General features: G+C 40.3%; 1 protein-coding gene across 1 annotated transcript in view; it reads right to left on the reverse strand.

The window, feature by feature from the left end:
• The window catches only part of PDE11A (phosphodiesterase 11A), a 327,689-nt gene extending 309,242 nt beyond the window's left edge, over positions 1-18,447 (reverse strand). The window contains exon 1 of the mRNA XM_010959959.3: positions 17,278-18,447. Coding sequence (XP_010958261.1) covers positions 17,278-18,201 — 924 coding nt within the window. The 5' untranslated portion in view covers positions 18,202-18,447. The remainder of the gene's footprint in view (positions 1-17,277) is intronic.
• Positions 18,448-19,893: the final 1,446 nt, after the last annotated feature.

The raw sequence follows: 19,893 nt of genomic DNA on the forward strand, positions 1-19,893 counted from the left end.
AGGCATCTTGTCGTAAGCGCTCCAAAAATGATACAACTGCTGGGCTTTTTACATGTAAATAGGTGACATGATGTCAACAGATGTGAACAACTGACCCAGCTTCTGGAAGGCATTCCAATAGATTTTTGAACTTTCTATTCTGAAAAGACTCATCATTCTTTTTTTTTTTAATTTTTTTTAGGGGGAGGTAATTAGGTTTATTTATTTATTTTAACGGAGGTACTGGGGATAGAACCCAGGACCTCATGCATGGTAAGCATGTGCTTTACCACAGAGCTATACTCTCCACATTGAACTTCCTATTCTGTCAAGGAGCCTTCTTCTTTCAAAGATAGGACTATTACAACCTTGAATATGTTAGCAGAATATGAATAAAATCCTTAATATCTCCCATAGTAATAAAAGTGTGGAGTCTTGACAAAGTTAGACAACCTAGGTTTGCATTCTGGCTCTGCCACTTACCAGCTGTGTAAACTTTGGCAAGTTACTAAATCTCCCAAAGTCCAGTTTCTTTAAATGTAAAATGTGGAAAGTAATGGTATCTATTTCACAGAGCTTTGTGAGGATTGGATGGTGTAACTAAATATTAGCACAGAGCCTTGCATTTGGCATATAAGTTATATGCTATTGCTATTAATTTTTCTTTGATTGGGTTAATCCAATTGATAAGAGTTCTTTGCCTGTGTGTTAATCAAAAAACAAATTATATTAGCAGTTGATACTTTAAGACCTATAAAATGTGAAGATGAAGTTTTACTAGCAGAAGTCTTTCCTTGCACCATTATAATGTCAGATTTAGTTCACTTGTTGAGGCATTTTTGGAAGATTTTATTATAAACCTTATAATATAGAACAATCCTGGAGCAGTTGTCTAAGAAATATATAGAAATATGTTGAGAAGGTGATTGACCTCTGTAACAATCATCAATGTTTCTTTCCTAGTTGTTTCTTATTTGTTTTTATAACATATGAATTGGGATCAGAACTTCAGAAGGATAAGGTCATAGAGTTAGAAGGTTAGAGGATTATCTAGTAGAAGAAGGCTGTTAACTGCTCCATTCAAGTCAGGCAGATGTGACTTAAACACAGTTTCCCTTTCGCAAAGCTGAGATAGTCTGTTCACCTTTGGTTCCTTGGTAGCTTTCCCTTATTCTTCTCAATCCTTGAACCTATCCTGGTCCCACTGTTGTTCTTACCAAGTGGTCAATTTATTTCTGTTAGTGTTAACTGCTATTTAAATTGTTCATTGATGATGGGCTCTCAGAGGTGTCTGAAGATTCTTACAGTTGGAAAAGCCAGAAATACTGAGGGGAATTAAGCTATAATAGTAGAATTATAGGCTGTGAAGTTGTTGGTTTGGGGCAGAGATCACTGCCTGGTATCTTTTGCCCACTGTTCCTTTGTCTGGGGCCTATCTTGTTCCTGTGGACTCATTAGTGTTCTTAGACTGGAATAATTATGCAGAAAAACTGTCTTTGATTCTTAACTTTGAGACAAAGAGACTCAGATCCTATTACATAGTAGTTGGCTATATCCTCTACTACAGTTAATAGGAAGACCCAGAAAGCAATCCTGAACCCAAACCTTCTTTCCTAAAGATATCACCCAATGACAATACCAAAGAATAGCTTATCTCCAGCCTTCCCAAAGATATGTAAAGACAATGCATAGCTATGCAAATAGAGCTTTATTACAAGTCCCCTAGACTCTACTGCCAGCCTGATGGCAGCCCTGAGCCCCTCCTGCAACATTCTGGAGCAGCCGCTGGTAACACGGTGAGTGGCTCAGACATGAGGCTCATCCAATACTAAGCACACCTTGCATCAAAGCTATTAATTTTATGATTGATAAGCAGAATTATTTTGTAAGGTTTCTGCTCTTCGATTTCATACTTAAGACGAAATTTTAGAGCTGGAAGAGTCTTAGACATCATTTTCGTAAGACCTCCCATGTTCCATATGAAGGTTCTGAGGTACAAAGAGAACAGGATATCTGCCCAGGTTCCCCTGGGTAACAAGTACAGGGCAGCCCGATCTGTGTCCCCCTCCTGCTTACAGACCTTCCGTGGTTCTTTGTCTCCAACATGAAGATGACTAGGATAATAAGTCACGCGAATAATCTGACCCTACCTTCCTATCGACTCCTTGGACTCCTTGTTGCCTCATAAACATTCTCTGTAGGAAATGGTTAAGAGTGGAATTAGACCTATTAGGAGGCAGATGCAATCATCTAGGTGAAAGATAATGGTGACTCGGAGTGGGGCTGTGGCAGCAGAGATGGAGAAAAATGGAAGGACTTGAGATCTGCTTTGAAGACTGAATCAAAAGAACTTTCTGATGGATGGAATATGGTGGGTGAATAAAAGGAAGGAATCAAAGATGACACCTAGGTTTCTGGCTTGGGTAACCGAGGGTGATGAAGATAAGACAGGTGCAGGAGAACGCTGCGCATCAGGGTGGTGAGGGAAAGGGTTTTCTCAGTGTTTCAGATCTAACAGTCTATTTAAGAGGTGGCATGGCACATATGAGAGGAGGAAAAACTCTTCCTCCTTCTTTGAATCTTATGAGAAGAGATCTCCCTTAAGATCTCCAGCCTTCTCACCCACTCCTTCTTCCTCCCCGTGGAGGTAGGGTAAGTTACCTAATTGGGTACTAGGGAGACTAACTGGGCATGCAGAGCCTAGCCCCTTTTTCCTCTTACTCTTCCAGAAGCAGGCTGCCCACAGGAAGCATGCCTCTGCTCTAACTTGATGCTGTAAGCTTTCAAAGGGATGAGGCCCTCGTGTGCGCAGGACTACAGGCATTCAGTTTTGCCTGTATCTGGGATGGTAGGTCTATCTAATTTTGGAGGTGAGTATTATAAGCCCATACTTCAGTATCTGCTTAATACATTATAAATGTGATATTTTGATATCCCATTTCCTCTTTTGTCTTATATTTCATTTCAACCACATCAGGGAAGGAAAGAGAGATGTTGTTTAATGGGTCTCCTCAAAGCCAAGAGTAGGAGAAACAGTGATGGAAGAATGGAGAATCCTAACCCTAAAGCTTACGGTTCTGTGGCCTCAGAAAAAGGCCTCAGTACTTGCTTCCTGATCTATAAAAGGGAGAGGATAACATCCCCTCCATCTTTCTGACCAGCTGATTATGAAGATGACATGAGATAATTCTGTAAAAGTGCCAGGCTCAAATTAATGTTCAATATAGGAAGCATTACTTTTAGTTTCAAATGCACTGATTGCTGAACTTAAAGATGGAATTTCTGCAAAGAGAACACAAAAAATGGACAAATTAATACTTCTATTGTAATAATAATTGTTATAGATATTTTATTAGACATGTCTCCTTAGGCAAAAGGTGGTTTATCAAAGATGACAGCCATGCAGGAAAAGAAAGGGAAAAAAGTAGTCTAATGCTCATTTATTCAAATTTTCCTATTTCGAATATTGAAATACTACCCTATTCTTCACCTTGTACATTTATACAGAATTTGAAAATTAGAAACACCTTCATAATGAATAGATTCCTTTATCAAGGATAAGAAAAAATTATCTTTCATAAAGTTGGAATGACAATTTTTAAAAAATACACTTCCACACACAAACCAGGCACTATGTTCTGCTAGAAATAATGAAGTAAGACACAGATGTTAAGGTTCAGTGTGGTTTTCAGTCAAGAGAAAATGCCAGCTCTAGGAAACAGAGTCACACAGCTTGTAAAGTTTGGTGGGCTTTCCTTTTGATGAATTGTCACAGAAGGGCAGCAGCAAGTCCTGTGCCTGAATTTTACAAATGACTGAGCAAGTTTCAGAGCGTTAATACATTGAGGGAGAAGCAATGTAATAACAGAGGTGATTAAATCCCACATGCTTCCTGGTGGATTCAGGAGGATGGGAAAGATTTCTTTTCTGCATACAAAAGGGAAAAAAAAAAAAACCCTGCAGGGGATATTCACCAACAGGAACTTTAGGTTAACAGAGGCAAAACCTCAAGTAATCAATCAGCCTGAGAATTGCTGGCATGGTAACTTCTGCGTTGCTGTTGCTAAGAATTCTCGGTGGATACTAGAGGCAAAGATGGAATGGCAGAGGCTTAGAGATATACTAAAGAAATAACATTTATCATTGTTCTCATTTTAATAAAAGCTTGATGTTGTATACCAAGTGTTTAAATACCAATTTCCCTGTCACTTGTCCTCCTTAGAATGTACTTCAGGGGCAAGGTCTTTTTCACATTGCAAGGCATTGACCCACAGGAAATAAATTACAACCATGGACCACATAGGGTAACAGTTTGAAATGTAATTAAAACCTGTGTGTTTTAAAAGAAAGACAAATATTTCATGTATCTGATTTTAAAACTTAAAAGAAAGATACTAATCACATACCGCATGGAAATGAAAAAGAAACTCAGTTGCTTTCTGAGAGAGATCTATGAGATTTTAAATTTTGATTTGGAAATTAAAAACTGGGAAGAAAAACATTTTCATATTATATCTGTTTTATGTTAAGGCTAGTAATGTCAGAGAAGGCAAGAAGAAGACAGGGAAAAGAGAAGAAAGAATAAGGAAAAAGAGGCAAAGATGGAATGGCAGAGGAAGGTGGGATGGGGGAGAAAAAGAGAGGAAAAGTTGGGAGGGACAAGGGGAAGCAGTTACACAAAAGGAAAACAGGGGAGGAGTGTCAGAAAAGCGGAAATGGAAAGCACAAGAAAAACAAATGAGAGAAGAAAGGAAACAGAGGAAGACACAGGGAAAGGATAGCGGGTGAGGCAAGGTTAGCCGGCAGTTCAGAGGATTCTGAACTCTGTTCCTTAAACACACTAGTGAACACTACTGCTCCACTGAGTTTGAAGCATTAACAATCATGATCATTGTCTTTGGGAATGTCATTTAACTATTTAACACAATTGGTCACAGATGACTTTAGAAGAATTACATATTTGGCAAAGGACTGAATCTTTTCTAAGGTAATGGTAGATAATCCAAATAAAAATATCCAAAGTCCAAAAAAGAAACTGACCATCTTGGAGGATGCTTCCTGGAAACAAACACAGACTAGAGACGTGTAAATACTTCTGGTTCTTCAGGGGGAAATGGAAGTGGTGGTAGGGAGGGAAGGGGTGCATTTGCTTTCATCAGAGGCTTGGTGCTAGGCTCTCTACATGCACAAATTTGGTTTAAATTACCACTCCTAAACCAGAGAGCTCCCAATCTGACCTTTCACATTCTCCCTAGCGAATCCTCTGCTTTGCCTAAAAGATATCACTACTACCATTTAAATAAACATATGAAAAGCAGAATATATCTCCTTTGCTCCAACGTTGCCATTATTAACTATATAATCACTGTTTTTCCAAAACCCTTGGACTGTTATATTAATCATAGTTGTTATCTTTTTTTTCTCTTGCTTTCATCCTCCCAACTCTGCTAATTCCTCTTTTCTACTGATAATAGAGGAATTGCTTGGTTCCCTGTGCCTTCATCTCTCCAGCATTCACAGCCTGGACCACTAAAGCCCCATACCTGACCACTTGATCTGGGAACCCAACCGTTCCCTGTGTTTAATGAAAGGACCCTTGGCCTACAAGTGGCCTAGTGCAGCATTATTAGCTGAACTCCTGTTCTTAATCTGACCTTGTAACCTGGAACTAGTACCTAGGCCATTTGCCCTTGTGACCAAATTCTCAACTACATTCCTTTTCCTCTCTTATTTATATAACAAGTATGTATTGAGTACCTAACTACTACATGCTTTTGTTGTTGTTACTGTTAAGAAAATTGGGATGCTATTGTTTCATAAATATGCTTTGAAAATACGCTTTGTTTGCTTGATGTTTTGTGAGCAATTTCCTCTGATTAACTATTCCAGTTTATGATGTACCATAATCTATTTATCCATCACTCTAGTTGGATGTTTGGGTTGATATGTTTACACTATTATAAATAATACTGCAGTGAGTATTCATATAGACAAATCTTTGCACATACCCACTAAAATTTCCTTAGGGCAATCTGGAATTTCTACATCAGAAGTTATAAATATTCCTAAGGTAGTACATGATCATTGCCAAATTATCCTACATCAGCGGTTTCTAGAAAGGGGCGTAGTTGCCTTCAGGGGACACTTGATAGAGTCTAGAGACATTATTAAGTGTCAGAACTGGGCAAGCATCCAGTGGGTAGAGGCCAGGGATGCTGTTAAACATCCTACCACACACAGGTTAGCCCCACTTCCCCCAGCAAAGAATTATTCAGTCCAAAATGTCAATAATGCCACTTCTTAGACACCTGACCTGACATAATGGTCCCATCAGTGCTTGTCACTTTGAGATGAAATAAAGGCTATAATAAGGGCTCTTCCATTCATTCAAAGGTAATTTACAAAGGACCTACTTATACCATATACTGTGGTAGATGCTCAAGTAGCATTCAAGGAGGACAGTCAGATCAATAGCCAAGAGTAAAGAGAGGAGGTGGCTTGGAAGTAAATTTTGACTTCACTTGCGAGAGGGAAAACACATCTATTTCATTCTATACCTTCATATCTTTTCATATCATTTTGCATTAAATTATTTCCATATAATTCTGCATTAAATTATACAGCTTCACAAGGTTGCTACAAGAAATGATTAACATTGTTACATTGCTACATGCATGAACGCTTGATCCTGATTATTTCAAGGCAATCTCTAAAGAATAAAACTGATTGTTTCTTCAACAGAAACTCAAGGTCTTAAGTATAAAACATCCCCATGGTGACAGTGGCTCCTTCCCCAGTTGATCTTTTTGTTCTTTAATTTAACATAGTAGATCTTCTCAATTTGCTTAATTCAGAGGTGGAAAAATGTTTTCTTGCCCTTTCTATTTTAAATGAGTAGGTACTCCCTGAGTCCCAGTTCCTTTCTGGCTATTTAGTGGAACTCACAGCAGGCAGGGTAAAAAGGAGACACCAAAGCTGTTCCTCTGGTTGCCTTACTTAAGAAATGGATGGCAAAGGAGAGAGGGTAAAGCTGGCTCGGCTCCCAGCTGTGCCATCAGCCTCCTCTCCAGAGAGTCTGCACTCCTCTGCCTACTTGGTCAATGCCTGGCACATTTACTGCCACTGGTTCCTCTCCTCCTTGCTTTTCTGCTGATTAGTCTCCGGGCTAAGATAAAAAGGAGATGCTGTGGCTGTCCTGGGCTTTCAAAGCCAGTGCTCAAAGAAGAGGAAATAAGAGAAGAATCTGGCCCCAGACTCACATACGTGAAGACAGAAAAAAAAGAAGCCAGCCTTGACTGCTGCACAGAGCACACAATCCATCACTTAGAGGTCCTTTGGAAGCAAAAGGAGGAGGAGACTAAGGGGGAAAGTGGGAACTCCATAAAGGTGGCCATTAGAGACAGATTACAGCTTCCCTTTTCCAGAGGACTTTATGCAGAAAAGAATAAAAATCTAGATTGGTTTCCTTAGCAACCCTGGGATAATCTTTCCCACAATGTCCCAAACCTGCAGTTCTTAATTCTATTACAGCTGTTATTAAAACTTTAAATATGCAATCATGTACATTAAGTTGCCAAATACCCATAAAAATTATTAGCTCATTAAACTGTGCACAGTCATTTAAATGAAAAATAAGTACCATCTAATTTCTTTAAATTGAAAAAAGTAAAGGTTAAAACATTCTGATAATCTGACAAAGTAATACTGGCAGCAAAAGTACAAAAAGGATAATGCATAGCATTACAATTAGCATCATGTGGAAACAAAAACAAATCAAAACAAAAAAATAAAGCCTATCTTTCATTTAGTGAATAGTCAATACATTTAAAATAAAATTATGCCATAGATTCTACCTAGCCTAATAAATTATTAGAGCTTGATTACAAGCACTAAGATTTAGTATTCACTTACCCTTTAATGTCAAACACTGGAATTTATTTAGTTTACAAGTACTGGTTCCAAAACAAATACTGCCATTTTTTAAAGTCCCAAGGATTTCAAGAACAAAACTATAAATGATCAGTCTGGAGATTTCACATGGGAATTTATAGTATGGAAACCCAACAGATACTTTTGGGATATGCAGAAGTAGAAAAAGCGGCATACTGATCAATTTAAAAAAAAATTAACACAACTTTTTTAATGTTTGTCAAATGCAGAATATGTATTATGGCCAATAAATCCTGACAGTCTAATGTTCACTTAAAGCATTTAATCGCCTTATATTTTAAAGTTATCATTACCTGTGTATACGGCATCAAGTATGTGTGGTACTGTTTTAAAACATGCCCAGGATTTGTTTTAACCAGGTATGGTTAGACATGCAGACATGGAAATGGTTGTCATAAAGGAGGAAGTTATACTCCCAGATCCCTAGAAACAGGCATGACCCACCATGCAGGGCTACATGGGGACAGACCAGGGTCAGTCAGGAGCAGAAGGAGAGAGGGCAGAGCATGGCCAGAGCCTATCTTGGGGTTCTCTCCAGAAGGAGTGGGCAAGGCAGATTCCCTGAGTCAGTTAAGGTTGGACAGTTTGAAAAATTTCTATGGATTCTGGACTATAGACATGGTCCCTAGTTGTCCAAGACCTGGCCCTGGGGTGACTTAGGGCAGGGGGAATATTGGTTTGATGTGTGAGAGTTTGATAAGAGAGATAGTTGGGGGAGGTTACAGTTTAGTGGTAGAGTGTGTGATTAGCATGCACGAAGTCCTGGGTTCAATCCCCAGTACCTCCACTAAATAAGTAAATAAACAAACCTAATTACCTCCCCCTTACCAAAAAAAAAAAAAGAGTTGGGAAGGTGGGCTCTGGATTGTTTGGTTTGTATATCAAAGATGCACTTAAAGGGGAGTCATTTGCTACTTCCAGGTATTACCTAGGCCAGGGAGGAGCAGTCTCTCTAGGATAAGGTCCCAAATGCCATAATATCAAGAATACAGAAAATAAGAAAATATAGCCAATACAGGTACTACCAAGCTTTAAGTCAGAGTTCTCCTTTTACGTGCAAGGTCCTTTCCACAGCCAGGTCCTATGAACAAAGCCTGCTGGATTGTGCATTTAAAAATGTTTAAAAAGCCTCACATGTTTTGCTTTATCCTTTTGAATATGCTTTCCAATTATCTCATTAGAATCTAATGGTTAGATCCTTACAAAATACCATATTGGGTAAACATGTCTGAACATATTATCTGAAAAGACAAAGGCAGAATGGGGAATAGAATTCAAGATTCCTGTCTTCAAGTCTAGAACATGTTCTCTTACTTTCTGATGTCGTTTATAGTTTAACAAAGTAATTAGTGATCTAAGAAGTCAATTCTCAAACAAATGGGCTTAATCAGGCATTGCAGGGAAAAGGTTCCACAAACTAGAATGAAGTCATCTCTTCCCTGTAGGTGTCTTTGGCTCAGGTTACCCCCCATAGGGTTTCTTTTGGGAAGCAGGGTGTCAGGAATAAATAGAATTACTTGGAGAGCATAAGACAGCCAAATACCACTACAGCATTTCTGAACTTGTTTTCAACAGATTTCAATCACTATGCTCTATATACTGATAAAATTCAGTGTTCAAAGAAGGATATTCCTTGCTGACTCAGTCTCCACACACACTTGCCTAGAAAAGACTGGCAGTGGGTGACTGCTAGTCATTACTGTTTGGTCAGAGGCAGTCTCCTTTCTCTATAACATGGTCTCCACATGAAATGAAGTAAAAGAATAAAACAAACAAGAAAAACAAAGGAGGGGGTGAGTAGATAGGAGTCTAGCAATTAGCATAAAGATTGATTAATGCAGAAAAGCAGTTGAGATAATTCACCAGTTATCTGGGCTTTATAAGCTCTATTTTTTAATCTACAAAATAAGGTCCAAATAATTAAAAGACAGGTTCAGAAAATGAATTTCCTGGTTTAGCTGTCTATATTAGCTAAATAATATTAGCTGAATAATATTAACTATATTAGCTGAATAGGCTGAATTTTCTGCTTAGAGGTAGTTAAACTGACCACATAAGGAGGTATCAGGGGTAACTACTCAGTTGAATAGAAAACCTTGCATTAAGCCCTATACTGCAGTGAATGAGAACTGAGAAGTCATGATCTTGATCTGGAGTTCACAGTCAAGAGGTCATTTTTGTACTCAAATACTTATAATATTAAGAAAATAGAAAGGAGCACATTAAAGCACTACAGAAGTTCAAAGAGGGTGAGATTATATCCAGTTTGGGTGGGATGGGGAAGGGATTACCAAGAGTTTCATAAAGATGGGCTTTGAAGAAGGATTTAAACTGGCAGAGAAAAGAAGGCAAAGGGAGGGACATGAGCAGACACACAACAGTTAATGATCAGTAGAGACCACACTGAGAGTGGCCAGGCATGAAGGTTCTGCAGTCTGAAGACCTCAGGTTCAATCCCAATGCCCTCACTTACCAGCTGGGTGACTTTGAGCAAATTACTTAACCCCTCCAAATCTTAGTTTCTCTTTCTGTAAAATGGGGGCGGTAGCAGCTACCTCTGGGAATTGTTGAGAGGATTAAAAGAGGCAATATTTGCTAATGAGCTAATGCCAGGCTGGTAGTTAGTGTTCAATAAATAGATTTATTGTTAATCAACAGTAGCTTCAGTTTCCCTTCTATCATGTTTAAATTTTTTAAAAAATTGATACCCTAAAGAGGTATCTCAAAGATTCTTCATTTTTTTTTCACTCAGGTAAAAACGATTTCTGGTACTAAATTTGCAACAGCCTAAAGCTATATTTTGTGAAAGAAAACAGAATTTATCATTAATGTATGAAACCATTGTTCAGGCGTTGAAACCAACCAATTAATAAGAAACCCTTGGAATTACAGAAAATACACATTTTTTTTAATGCCAGGAAACCTTCTTTACTATTTTAATCCTAAAAATAAATAAATAAATATATACATACATACATACGTAAGTAATTAAGTAAGTAAATTTAGCCTGAATGTCTGTAAATGATCAGAAACCAAAGTTTCTCCTAAAATATTAGAAATCCAACCCACTATTTTATGACTAAACTGCTTCTTTTATAATTCAAATTCCACTTTTCAAAAGAATGTGGTCAAACACAAAACACCACTCTTAAAATAAGCGACTAAAGTAAGCAAGGAATAGACCTCATAGATCTTGTTGATTTTCCTGTAAAACAACTCAAAGTTCTTTCAGAGTAAAGCTTCATATGACTCTTCAACTCTATATTAAACATGAAACACTAACGTCCAAATTAAGCCAGACTTGTAAATAAACAGGTGACCCAAACTTCAGGAACCAAAATAAATTGGTCAGATTAGTAAACATTTAGCTTATGGGTTGGGAAAAAATTAAGTTAACCTTAAATTACCTCCCAGTGATTCTGTAGGAACTGTACTTTTCTTCATGTACAAGGCAGCAAATGTAATTTGGCACTGTGTTTATCATGATCATGTGTCTGTCAAGAAGAGGGGCTGAAATAGCAAATATTTCCTGGTTCAAGCACAAAATCAGTTCTGGTTCTGGGCTAGTGAACATGTTTGTGGGCTTGGGGGAATTTTTAAAACATTATGCAATGCTGAAATAAGATTTCATGAAACTCCTTTATAATCCTAGTGTTGGAGAGGAATCAACATCTGCCTTTTAAGCAAATCTTAGCAACTCAATCACAACACTGTAGCCCCATGTCGGTCAGCGCTGGTTTATCAGGGAATGAAGCGTATTCACCACCGAATCTCCTAGATACAAGAAATTAATCCCTTTTGAGACCAAACACTTTTAATTGTATTTATTTCAATGGAAATTATTCTAAAACAAAGTGAAAATGAAATTCGTGGAAATGAGTTATTGACATAAATTAAATGTATATTATTATTTAATATATAATAAATATATAATAGCAATATAGTATAATGCATTCCTAAATGTAACTTTCTGTACAATTTTCTGTTTGGTTTTTCATCTCTTCTCATCAAGGATAAGCAATCAGCTTTCCTTTATTACATCATGAAAAGGCAGAGCAATATTTGAATGAGCAAATATGGAGAAAGAGAAGTCCTGGCAGAAAGGATCAAAAACACAGAAATAGAAAAGCACTATCTGGGCATTGAAAATGGCACGGAATTTAAGGAGGATGGAGCTGAGGCCATGAGAAAGCAGTAGACACTAGGCTGGATTAAAACTGAACTTTTCCGTCTAAGATCCACTATGACTCAGATTCACGGGCATGTGACCAGTGCAGTTGCACAGGGACTGAGGTTCAATGCTGTGCTTGAGGATTAATGCTGTGCTGTGTGAAATTCTTAATAATTTTATCTCTGACTCTTTGCTTGGTAAATAAAGCCCAACAGGACAAGGGTGTATGAGCCCGGAGCTTGGAGCCTTGGCTCATATGCAGTCTCTCCTCTCTGCCTGCCCATGACTGGCTCTTGGCCACTGATTCTTGCTGCCTGGTGCCCTGGCAGGTGCCACCACCCAGCCGACCTCCTTATCAGCCCTGCCCTGAAACCAGGAGCTACAAACAGGTCACATCAGTTGAGGGTGAGGCCCAACTGATCTGCCATTGCCCTCTGCTCCTGGCTGGGGTCTGGATGGGAGCATGGGGAAGGTCAGGTGCATGCTACTATGAAGAGGACAAGGCTGTGGTCATCGTCACCCAGAGCTGGCAGCACTATGGTGCACTTAGCAGGCAGCTCAGCAGGGGCCTCTGACTCACACCCAATCCAGGCACCGAGAATTTCTCAGCAAGGAGGTTGAAATTGCTTGAGGGGTCGCAAGTCTGCTATGGGTTGGGGCAGCCGACCCTTGGGAAGGGAATATTGACTTCAGCTCCAGCCAGGTTCCTGCTTAATCATTTTGCATTGAGCTCCCCAAATTATGTAGCTGGCTCTACTTAAAATCTTTACCCAGCTTCCCTTCCTATTTTTAATGACGGCATTACTCTTCTCCAAAGAAACTCTGAGTCATCACTGACTTCCCTCCCTCCCAGCCCAAATTCACACCTGCAGGACATCCCCATCTGTCCTCTGCTGTCCATTCCCACTGTTCCTGCTTTAGTTCAGTAGTTCATCTGGTTCCACCAGACCATCATAATAGATTCCTAATTATTTTCACAGTTTTGAGCCTCCCTTTGTTCAATCCATTCAGCCACTGCCCCTAGGTTACCCAAAACACCACTCTGACCATACTAAAAAGTTCTTAAGGGCTCCCTGTGGCCTACCATTAGTTAAGCTCAAATTCTTTAGTCAGACATTCGAGGTTCTTTCTTCTTTTGCCATCATCTTACTTTTGCATATTCATTCGATAGCATATGCAATACTTTGGCCAAATTAAACTACTCACTATACCCTATACATATTTTGCATTGCTCATTATTCTGTCTTCTGCTGAAGCCATTTTGCTGTACCTGGATCCCTTTCCTCCACCCCACAATATTTCCAACAGTGAAATCTAATCCTTTTCCCAGCTTGAATGACACCTCCTCCATGAAGTCTTCTATCATGAATCAAGTCACAACATACTCCATTTTCGTCTGTGACTAATGCCATTTGGTTCGTGTCGTTAACTAAGTACAACTTGGCATTAGTTGTTTGTGAATAGCACACAAACTTGTTCTTGGAAGTACCTGGAAGGCAAGCAGCATGTCCTCTTACTTTTGTACACCTGCCGGCCCCCTGCCCGGGCCTTAGGTATAACACGCACTCAGTGTATGTTGGAACTGATGAATAAATGAATCTGTTGTGTAAACAGACTAGGTTTTCTGAAAGCCTGGCACACCTGTAACCCATGTGTATCATCCTCTTCCCTCCTCTAAGCTCCCCTAACAAAACATCCTGGCTTCTTTTCAAACCAAAAGACCATCAAACACCTGTATCATCATTATCAACACTAACAAAAATATCATCTCACACTTTTTATTAATGTTTAAAGTGCTATATTCTGAATGCTTAGAATAATCTCAAAGAGAACACCTGTTACTTGAGTGCTCTTATTTTCAACCTCTTGAGGGCAATTTTTTCATTACTATATTAAAGTCGGCTGTTTAATAACTTATAACTGCCAGGGTTGTAAAAAAGGTAGATTGCAGTCACTATGATCTATACTGGATATGTAAAATGAATTTTTTCCACTTGCAATTCTTTGTCTCCTGATTTCAAGTCTCTATTTCAGGACTAATTGTGGAAAGTAGTGGAAAATAATGAAATAAACTGAGGATTTTTTGCTGTCACAACTTTCATTCAACTTTAGTTGTTCATTTGTCTATCTTGACTTCGGGATACCAAGCTTATTATCCTAATTTCATAAGTGTCTTCAATGCCTTTCTCTCATCTGTATTCTGAACCTCCAAGAGGATCATCAATCTTATCATCAAATGGTTAAATTTCTAAGCTCCATGTGATAAGTTCATTTCCTGAAGAAAAAAATACACTAGTTTCATCTGAGCAAGAAACACCTTAAAAATACAGTAGTTAATAAAGAATCAGGGAAGATAGTTATATTTTTCATAGAAACTTCAAGGTGTTCAGAATTATATCAATATTGTGATAAAAGAACATGCATTTGGAAAGTTGTCATTTTTCACTAAGAGAAATCTATAACAGCAAGAAATGGAAAGGATAAGGGAAAATACTAGAACTTGGGAAAGATGCAGTATTAATACAACTCTATAAAAAGTTTTGTATTGCATGAGTTATTAAGAGGAATAAAATGTAGAACTTTTCATAGGATAGGATATGGTCAAGTGTTAATCACATATAGAGAAATCTTGAGCAGAAGGTGGAAAAGTAGATACCTCTGTATTCCTTGAATATAAAGTTGGTTCTAAATACTTAATTTAAGGATGGAGCATGGCTCAGGATAAGAGTAGGCTGGTCAAAATGTGCTGAGTTCACACCTCAGGCTCAGATAAAGAGAAAAACAATTAAAAATGAGATTAAAAAGAAAGAAAAAGAATACCAGCAAACTAGATATCATCATTGTCATCATCAACTGTTACCACTTCCTAAGTAACTGAAATGTACCAGGTACTGTTTGCGGAGCTTTAATGCAATACCTCATTTTATTTTCAAACAATAATCTTTGCCACATAGGTGTTATTATTTCCATTTTGCAGATGAGTAAATTGACACTTGGAGATCAAGAAATTCTTCCAAGGTCACACTAACGATGACTGTGGTGTACAATAAGAAAGGAAAAAAGTAGTTTTATCGAAGAAAAGTAACATGAGTAAAATAAAGAAAAATACATAAGATGAAAAATATAGACATATATAGCAGGAACCAATGGAGAAAGAAAAGAGAAACTTTCTAAGTAAGTCAAAATGAAGACAAGAAGTGAACCAAGATCTTCAACTCCCAACATATAGAACACCCTGCCCCCACTGCCTTTTGCCAGCCCTCTCAACAACCCAGGCTTTACCGCCATCATTATTACCCTTGGGGGAAAAAAGAACTCCCCTTTCCTCATGTCAGCTTCCAAATATTAACAGGCAACTTTGCTTTACCCTCCGTCTTCAGGGTAAGAGTCAGGCCCAGAAGAAACATCAGCTGCTTAAAACCTAACTTTCTGTGCTTGTGGTAACACCTCTAGCCACAATTCTAGGTAGCAGGAAGACAAGTTAACTGCTGAGGAAGCTGAGAATTATGCTATTGAAAAAAAGACAGTATATGACAGCATTAAATAAAAGTTAGGAGCCGAAGGAAGGAAGTAAGAAATAAAAGCTATAGAAATGGGAGAAAATCAATTGGGGAAGAATAAGAAAAGAAAGGGCAATAAAGAGAAAAGACTGCAATTCCAAGCTATGACAAGCATCATCCCACTAGGAAGGGATTTTTTTTTTAGCCCAAGCACATAATAAGGATGTGAAAATAATGAGAAAGAAAAGAGTCTATGATTGTTCAACTTATTACAGAATCTTCAGCATATCAATTATTAAATGTTTTTATTCCTCCCCATGGCTTTCTAGGGTTATAGAGAAACAGACACTTGTTAAAGATCACTTATTGCTTGCCTGACCTAAACCTATCAAAGTCTTTAAGAAGGATATAACGCATAAAGCACCTAATCAATAAAAAGGTGAACAAAAATGGTATTTTGACAGGCATTTCTTAACATTAAAGCATTATATTGACAGACATTTCACAAAAACACAAAACTTGGTTTCAGTACAAGGTAGTCAGTTTTCTATGTAAAACTCCTAACTTTCAGGTGCAATAGAGAAAATTTTACCTTTCATGTCTTTCCCACCACTTCTGCTATTCCGATCAACAGCAGCAGACTCTAGAGAAACAGGTAGCTCTTTTAGACAACTGGAAGAAGTGCTCATCAGATGACTACAAAACTTTCATGACCAAGGATAAGAACTTTCAATTCCTATGAACATTAAAGAAGTCTCATAGAAAGTGGCATCCAGTTTCATTATGTTCAGTGAACAGATACTGAAGAAATTAGAACTGACTGGCTTTCAGGTCTGCGATCTAATATGAAGTTCAAATCACTGTGAAAATGAAAGGCTTAGAAATACCAGATGACAGCATGTTGGGTTTCCTTTTCCACTTGAAACTAACATGTTCACCCTGCTCATTGCCTTGGGAATTGCTAGAAACGATCACTTTTTGTTTGTTTGCTTCAAAAACTAAAAATCTACTTGAGAAGTCCTGTTAAAAGCTAACTGCAGATAATTCTGTATTCAAGCCTAACCCTGAATTTGTCCAATCCCTCTAAAATCAACAACAGTTAAAACAGATGCTAAAAAGGCACAAACGGATCAGCGGCCCTTTCTTTCCCTGATTTTCTTCTCTTTTCCTCTTCTTTTCTATTTTGGAATTCATGCAACTGTAAGCCAGAGAAGGGGCTAGGGAAGTAGTTAGGGACTTTGATCCCTTACCAATCTTGAATGAGAATGAAATGCATTAGTCCTAAAGTGACACCAGAGACACCGATGTGCCCATTTTCTTCAGACTAACACTGGAATTCTGGAATAGACATCTTTTTCAAGCACCTAACAAATGCATTCTAAAACCACACACCGACATTCTTAGTATCTTGACAGAGAAACACAAGGTATTTTGGGGTGCAAAATGTAGCCCTTGTGATATATGAATTTTCCACAAGTTGCTGTGTGTTAGGAAGAGATCATTACATCAAAGATAGTGTAGTAACATTCTAACTAGTCTAAACTCATAAGAAATTTAAACATCAAAGTTCATATTGTAAAGAGTCTAAACTAATGTGTTCTTGGATGCCAAGGGGTAACTGAAGTTTTGGCTCCCGGACCAGTAGGGCTCTGGAGGGGTGACAACGCAAAGTCCTACCTGGTAGGCATCAGGGATGTTGACCGTCTCTCCGTGCTCCCCGACATAGCCAATGATGCCTTTGCCCCAGGGGACCTGTACCTCGTTTGAGTTCTCTGTGCTGCCACAGGGCAGCAGTGGGGTTCCTGCATGCACATCAAAGAATTTGGAGACCAAGCTCTTCTTGCCAGCAGCTGCCCCTTCCACCAGGAAGAGAGAGCAGCGGTCAGCATCCACCATGAGGCAGACGAAGATGAGGATTTTGTAGCTCAGACTGGTAAGGTCAAGGTCGTTGGAGATATCCTTGACCAGTTCCAGGAAGAACTGACGCTCATTATGCTTTTTGAGGTGGCATTTGTAGTCCATGGCTGTAGGGGGGTATTGAGGAAGATTCACCCTCGATTCCAGCAGGGCACTGAGAATGTGGGCGGTGGTTGGGGGCAGGGAGCTGGCCTTCCGGAGAAGTGCCCTTCGCCGCACACTGCTCAGGGGCTCCTGGGCCCGGGAGGTCACTTGCTCATCATAGGTCCTGTTCACATGGATGGCCTTGGAGCGGGCAAAACTCTTCCTTAGCTCTTTCTGAGAAGCTTTCCGCTGCAGGCTTCCATCGCCCCGGCTCCCAATGGCCCAGCTAGGACTCAGGGGAACTCCACCACAGTCCCCACCACCCGAAGTGGGCTGGCTGCTGACAGAGCCATTTGGTCCACTGCTCCCACCAAAGCTGCTGCCACCTCTGCCACCACCGTGAGCCAAGCTGCTTGTGCCAGCTAGCATGGGCCTTGGGTCTGAAGCCCCCTGACTCTGACTGTGCTTCTGCAGCCACTTTTCCACCATCTCCTGCTTCCCCTTCCGCATCAAGTAATCTTCAAACAACTCTGGGTGCCTGTCCAGGAAAGTTTCCACCTCTCCAAAGTCCACGCGGGAAGCTGCCATGGTCCCAGACATAGCTTTCACTGCCTCTCTATACTTGGACCAAATGTTTTCCTGCCCCAGCTGTCTAGCTGGTCCTGTACATGTCTACCCCACCAGTATTCCCAGCTCAGCTCGGAGATTCTGCGGAGCAGTGGAATCCTAAGGGTCTGGGAGGTGCCCCTTCCTTCGGGCTCAGACAGTGGCCGGCACGAACCCCACCCCCCTGGTCCTGCTACTTCTGCTCCGCACAGATGCCCCACAGAGCTGCCGCCCGGCTACAGCTAGTCCGGAAAACCCGGAGCTACCGCTGTTCTTGCTCCGACTGCCGCCGCCGCCGCCGCCGCCGCCGTCACCGCCGCTGCTGTAACCGGATGAGCGGACCACTGTGAAAGGGAGGTAGGGCAGGACACGCCCCAGAGCGAGGCACTGATCCCGGAGGGAGAAGAGAGGTGGGAGGAGGGAGACGCGAGCGCCGGACCAGCCAAAGTCCACAGCCCAGGATGCCAGGCGGTTCCTGGAAGAGTCTCTGGACAGCGGAATCGGCGCCTGGGAACACGGCCGACTCCTGATTGGAACACGATTAGAGACTGGGAGACGCACCTTCTTCACTCCCCCTCCTTCCTTCCTTACCTCCCCAGCCCTCCCTACTCCCAGCCCTTTAATCCTCCAGCGTTTCACAGAGGCCCTGCGGGAGCCCAGTGGGAGCCCAAGTACAAGGAAGTGTTTATGTTTTGCAGGGATCAGACCCAGCAGCTGACTCCTAGGAAATGAGGATGCTCAGAGACACGGGGGTTATTTTTCTAGGATGTGACTGGATTCTTGGCACCTAGGGTTCCTGGGACTGCCCACTAATGATGCCCAGCTCCTTGTGGTTGTTCAGGAAATAGTAATGGAACTGGATTTATGGAGATTACTAAATGAAGTTCCCCATTTGAGCAATTCATGACTTTAACCAAATTCATGGACCTGGGGTTGGGGACAGGAGAGTGGTGCATGCACAGGTTCAAACACAGTTTGAGGGTGTAAAACAGTTACTTGGATTAGGGGCCCTGCCCAGCAGGGGCACATAGCAACATAGACTTGAGGTCCTCAGAGGCTTCCTTTCAAGCCAGTCCTGCATATAGGATGGTGACTCCTATTTTCATGAGTGATTTGCCATCTCCTCCTTCTTTCTCCACTCAATCCAGCAAGGGCACCAATGCTTCCTTTACTCTCAATATCCTAGGGCTGCTGGCAGATTTCTCCTCTGTAGAAGGCTTTTCTTTCACCCCGCCCTAGGGATGCTCCAGATCTGGCTAGTCTTGGCTAGTTAGGCTGAGAATAAAACCAGGTTTCCCTTGGGCCTTTTCCAATCCAGTAGCTGAGCTTAGGTGATTTGCCAGGAAAGAGAAACAGACTGATGACACTTTCTTGACGACTAAAGGCTTCCTCTTTTGTAAGAAAAAAAAGGAGATGGAGAACTATTCAGCTCCCTGGGACAGCAGGGCACTCTGGAAATGCTCTTACAGAATGCCGGGAGATGAGGTTAATAGAAAAAAAGCTGCAGAGGAGGCAGGTAGAGATTTTATGGGGCCTCCACGTGACAGGATACACAGGTGACTTAACGCAGTAAATGAAGCTTACTCCAGAAGATGTCCTCAGAGCTAAGACAACAAGTGTACTGAACACTTGCCATGTGCTGATCACTTTAAACTAACATACTAATTTAATTGTTATAACAGATTT

Source organism: Camelus bactrianus, chromosome 5, assembly GCF_048773025.1.
Source record: "Camelus bactrianus isolate YW-2024 breed Bactrian camel chromosome 5, ASM4877302v1, whole genome shotgun sequence".
Lineage (NCBI taxonomy): Eukaryota > Metazoa > Chordata > Mammalia > Artiodactyla > Camelidae > Camelus > Camelus bactrianus.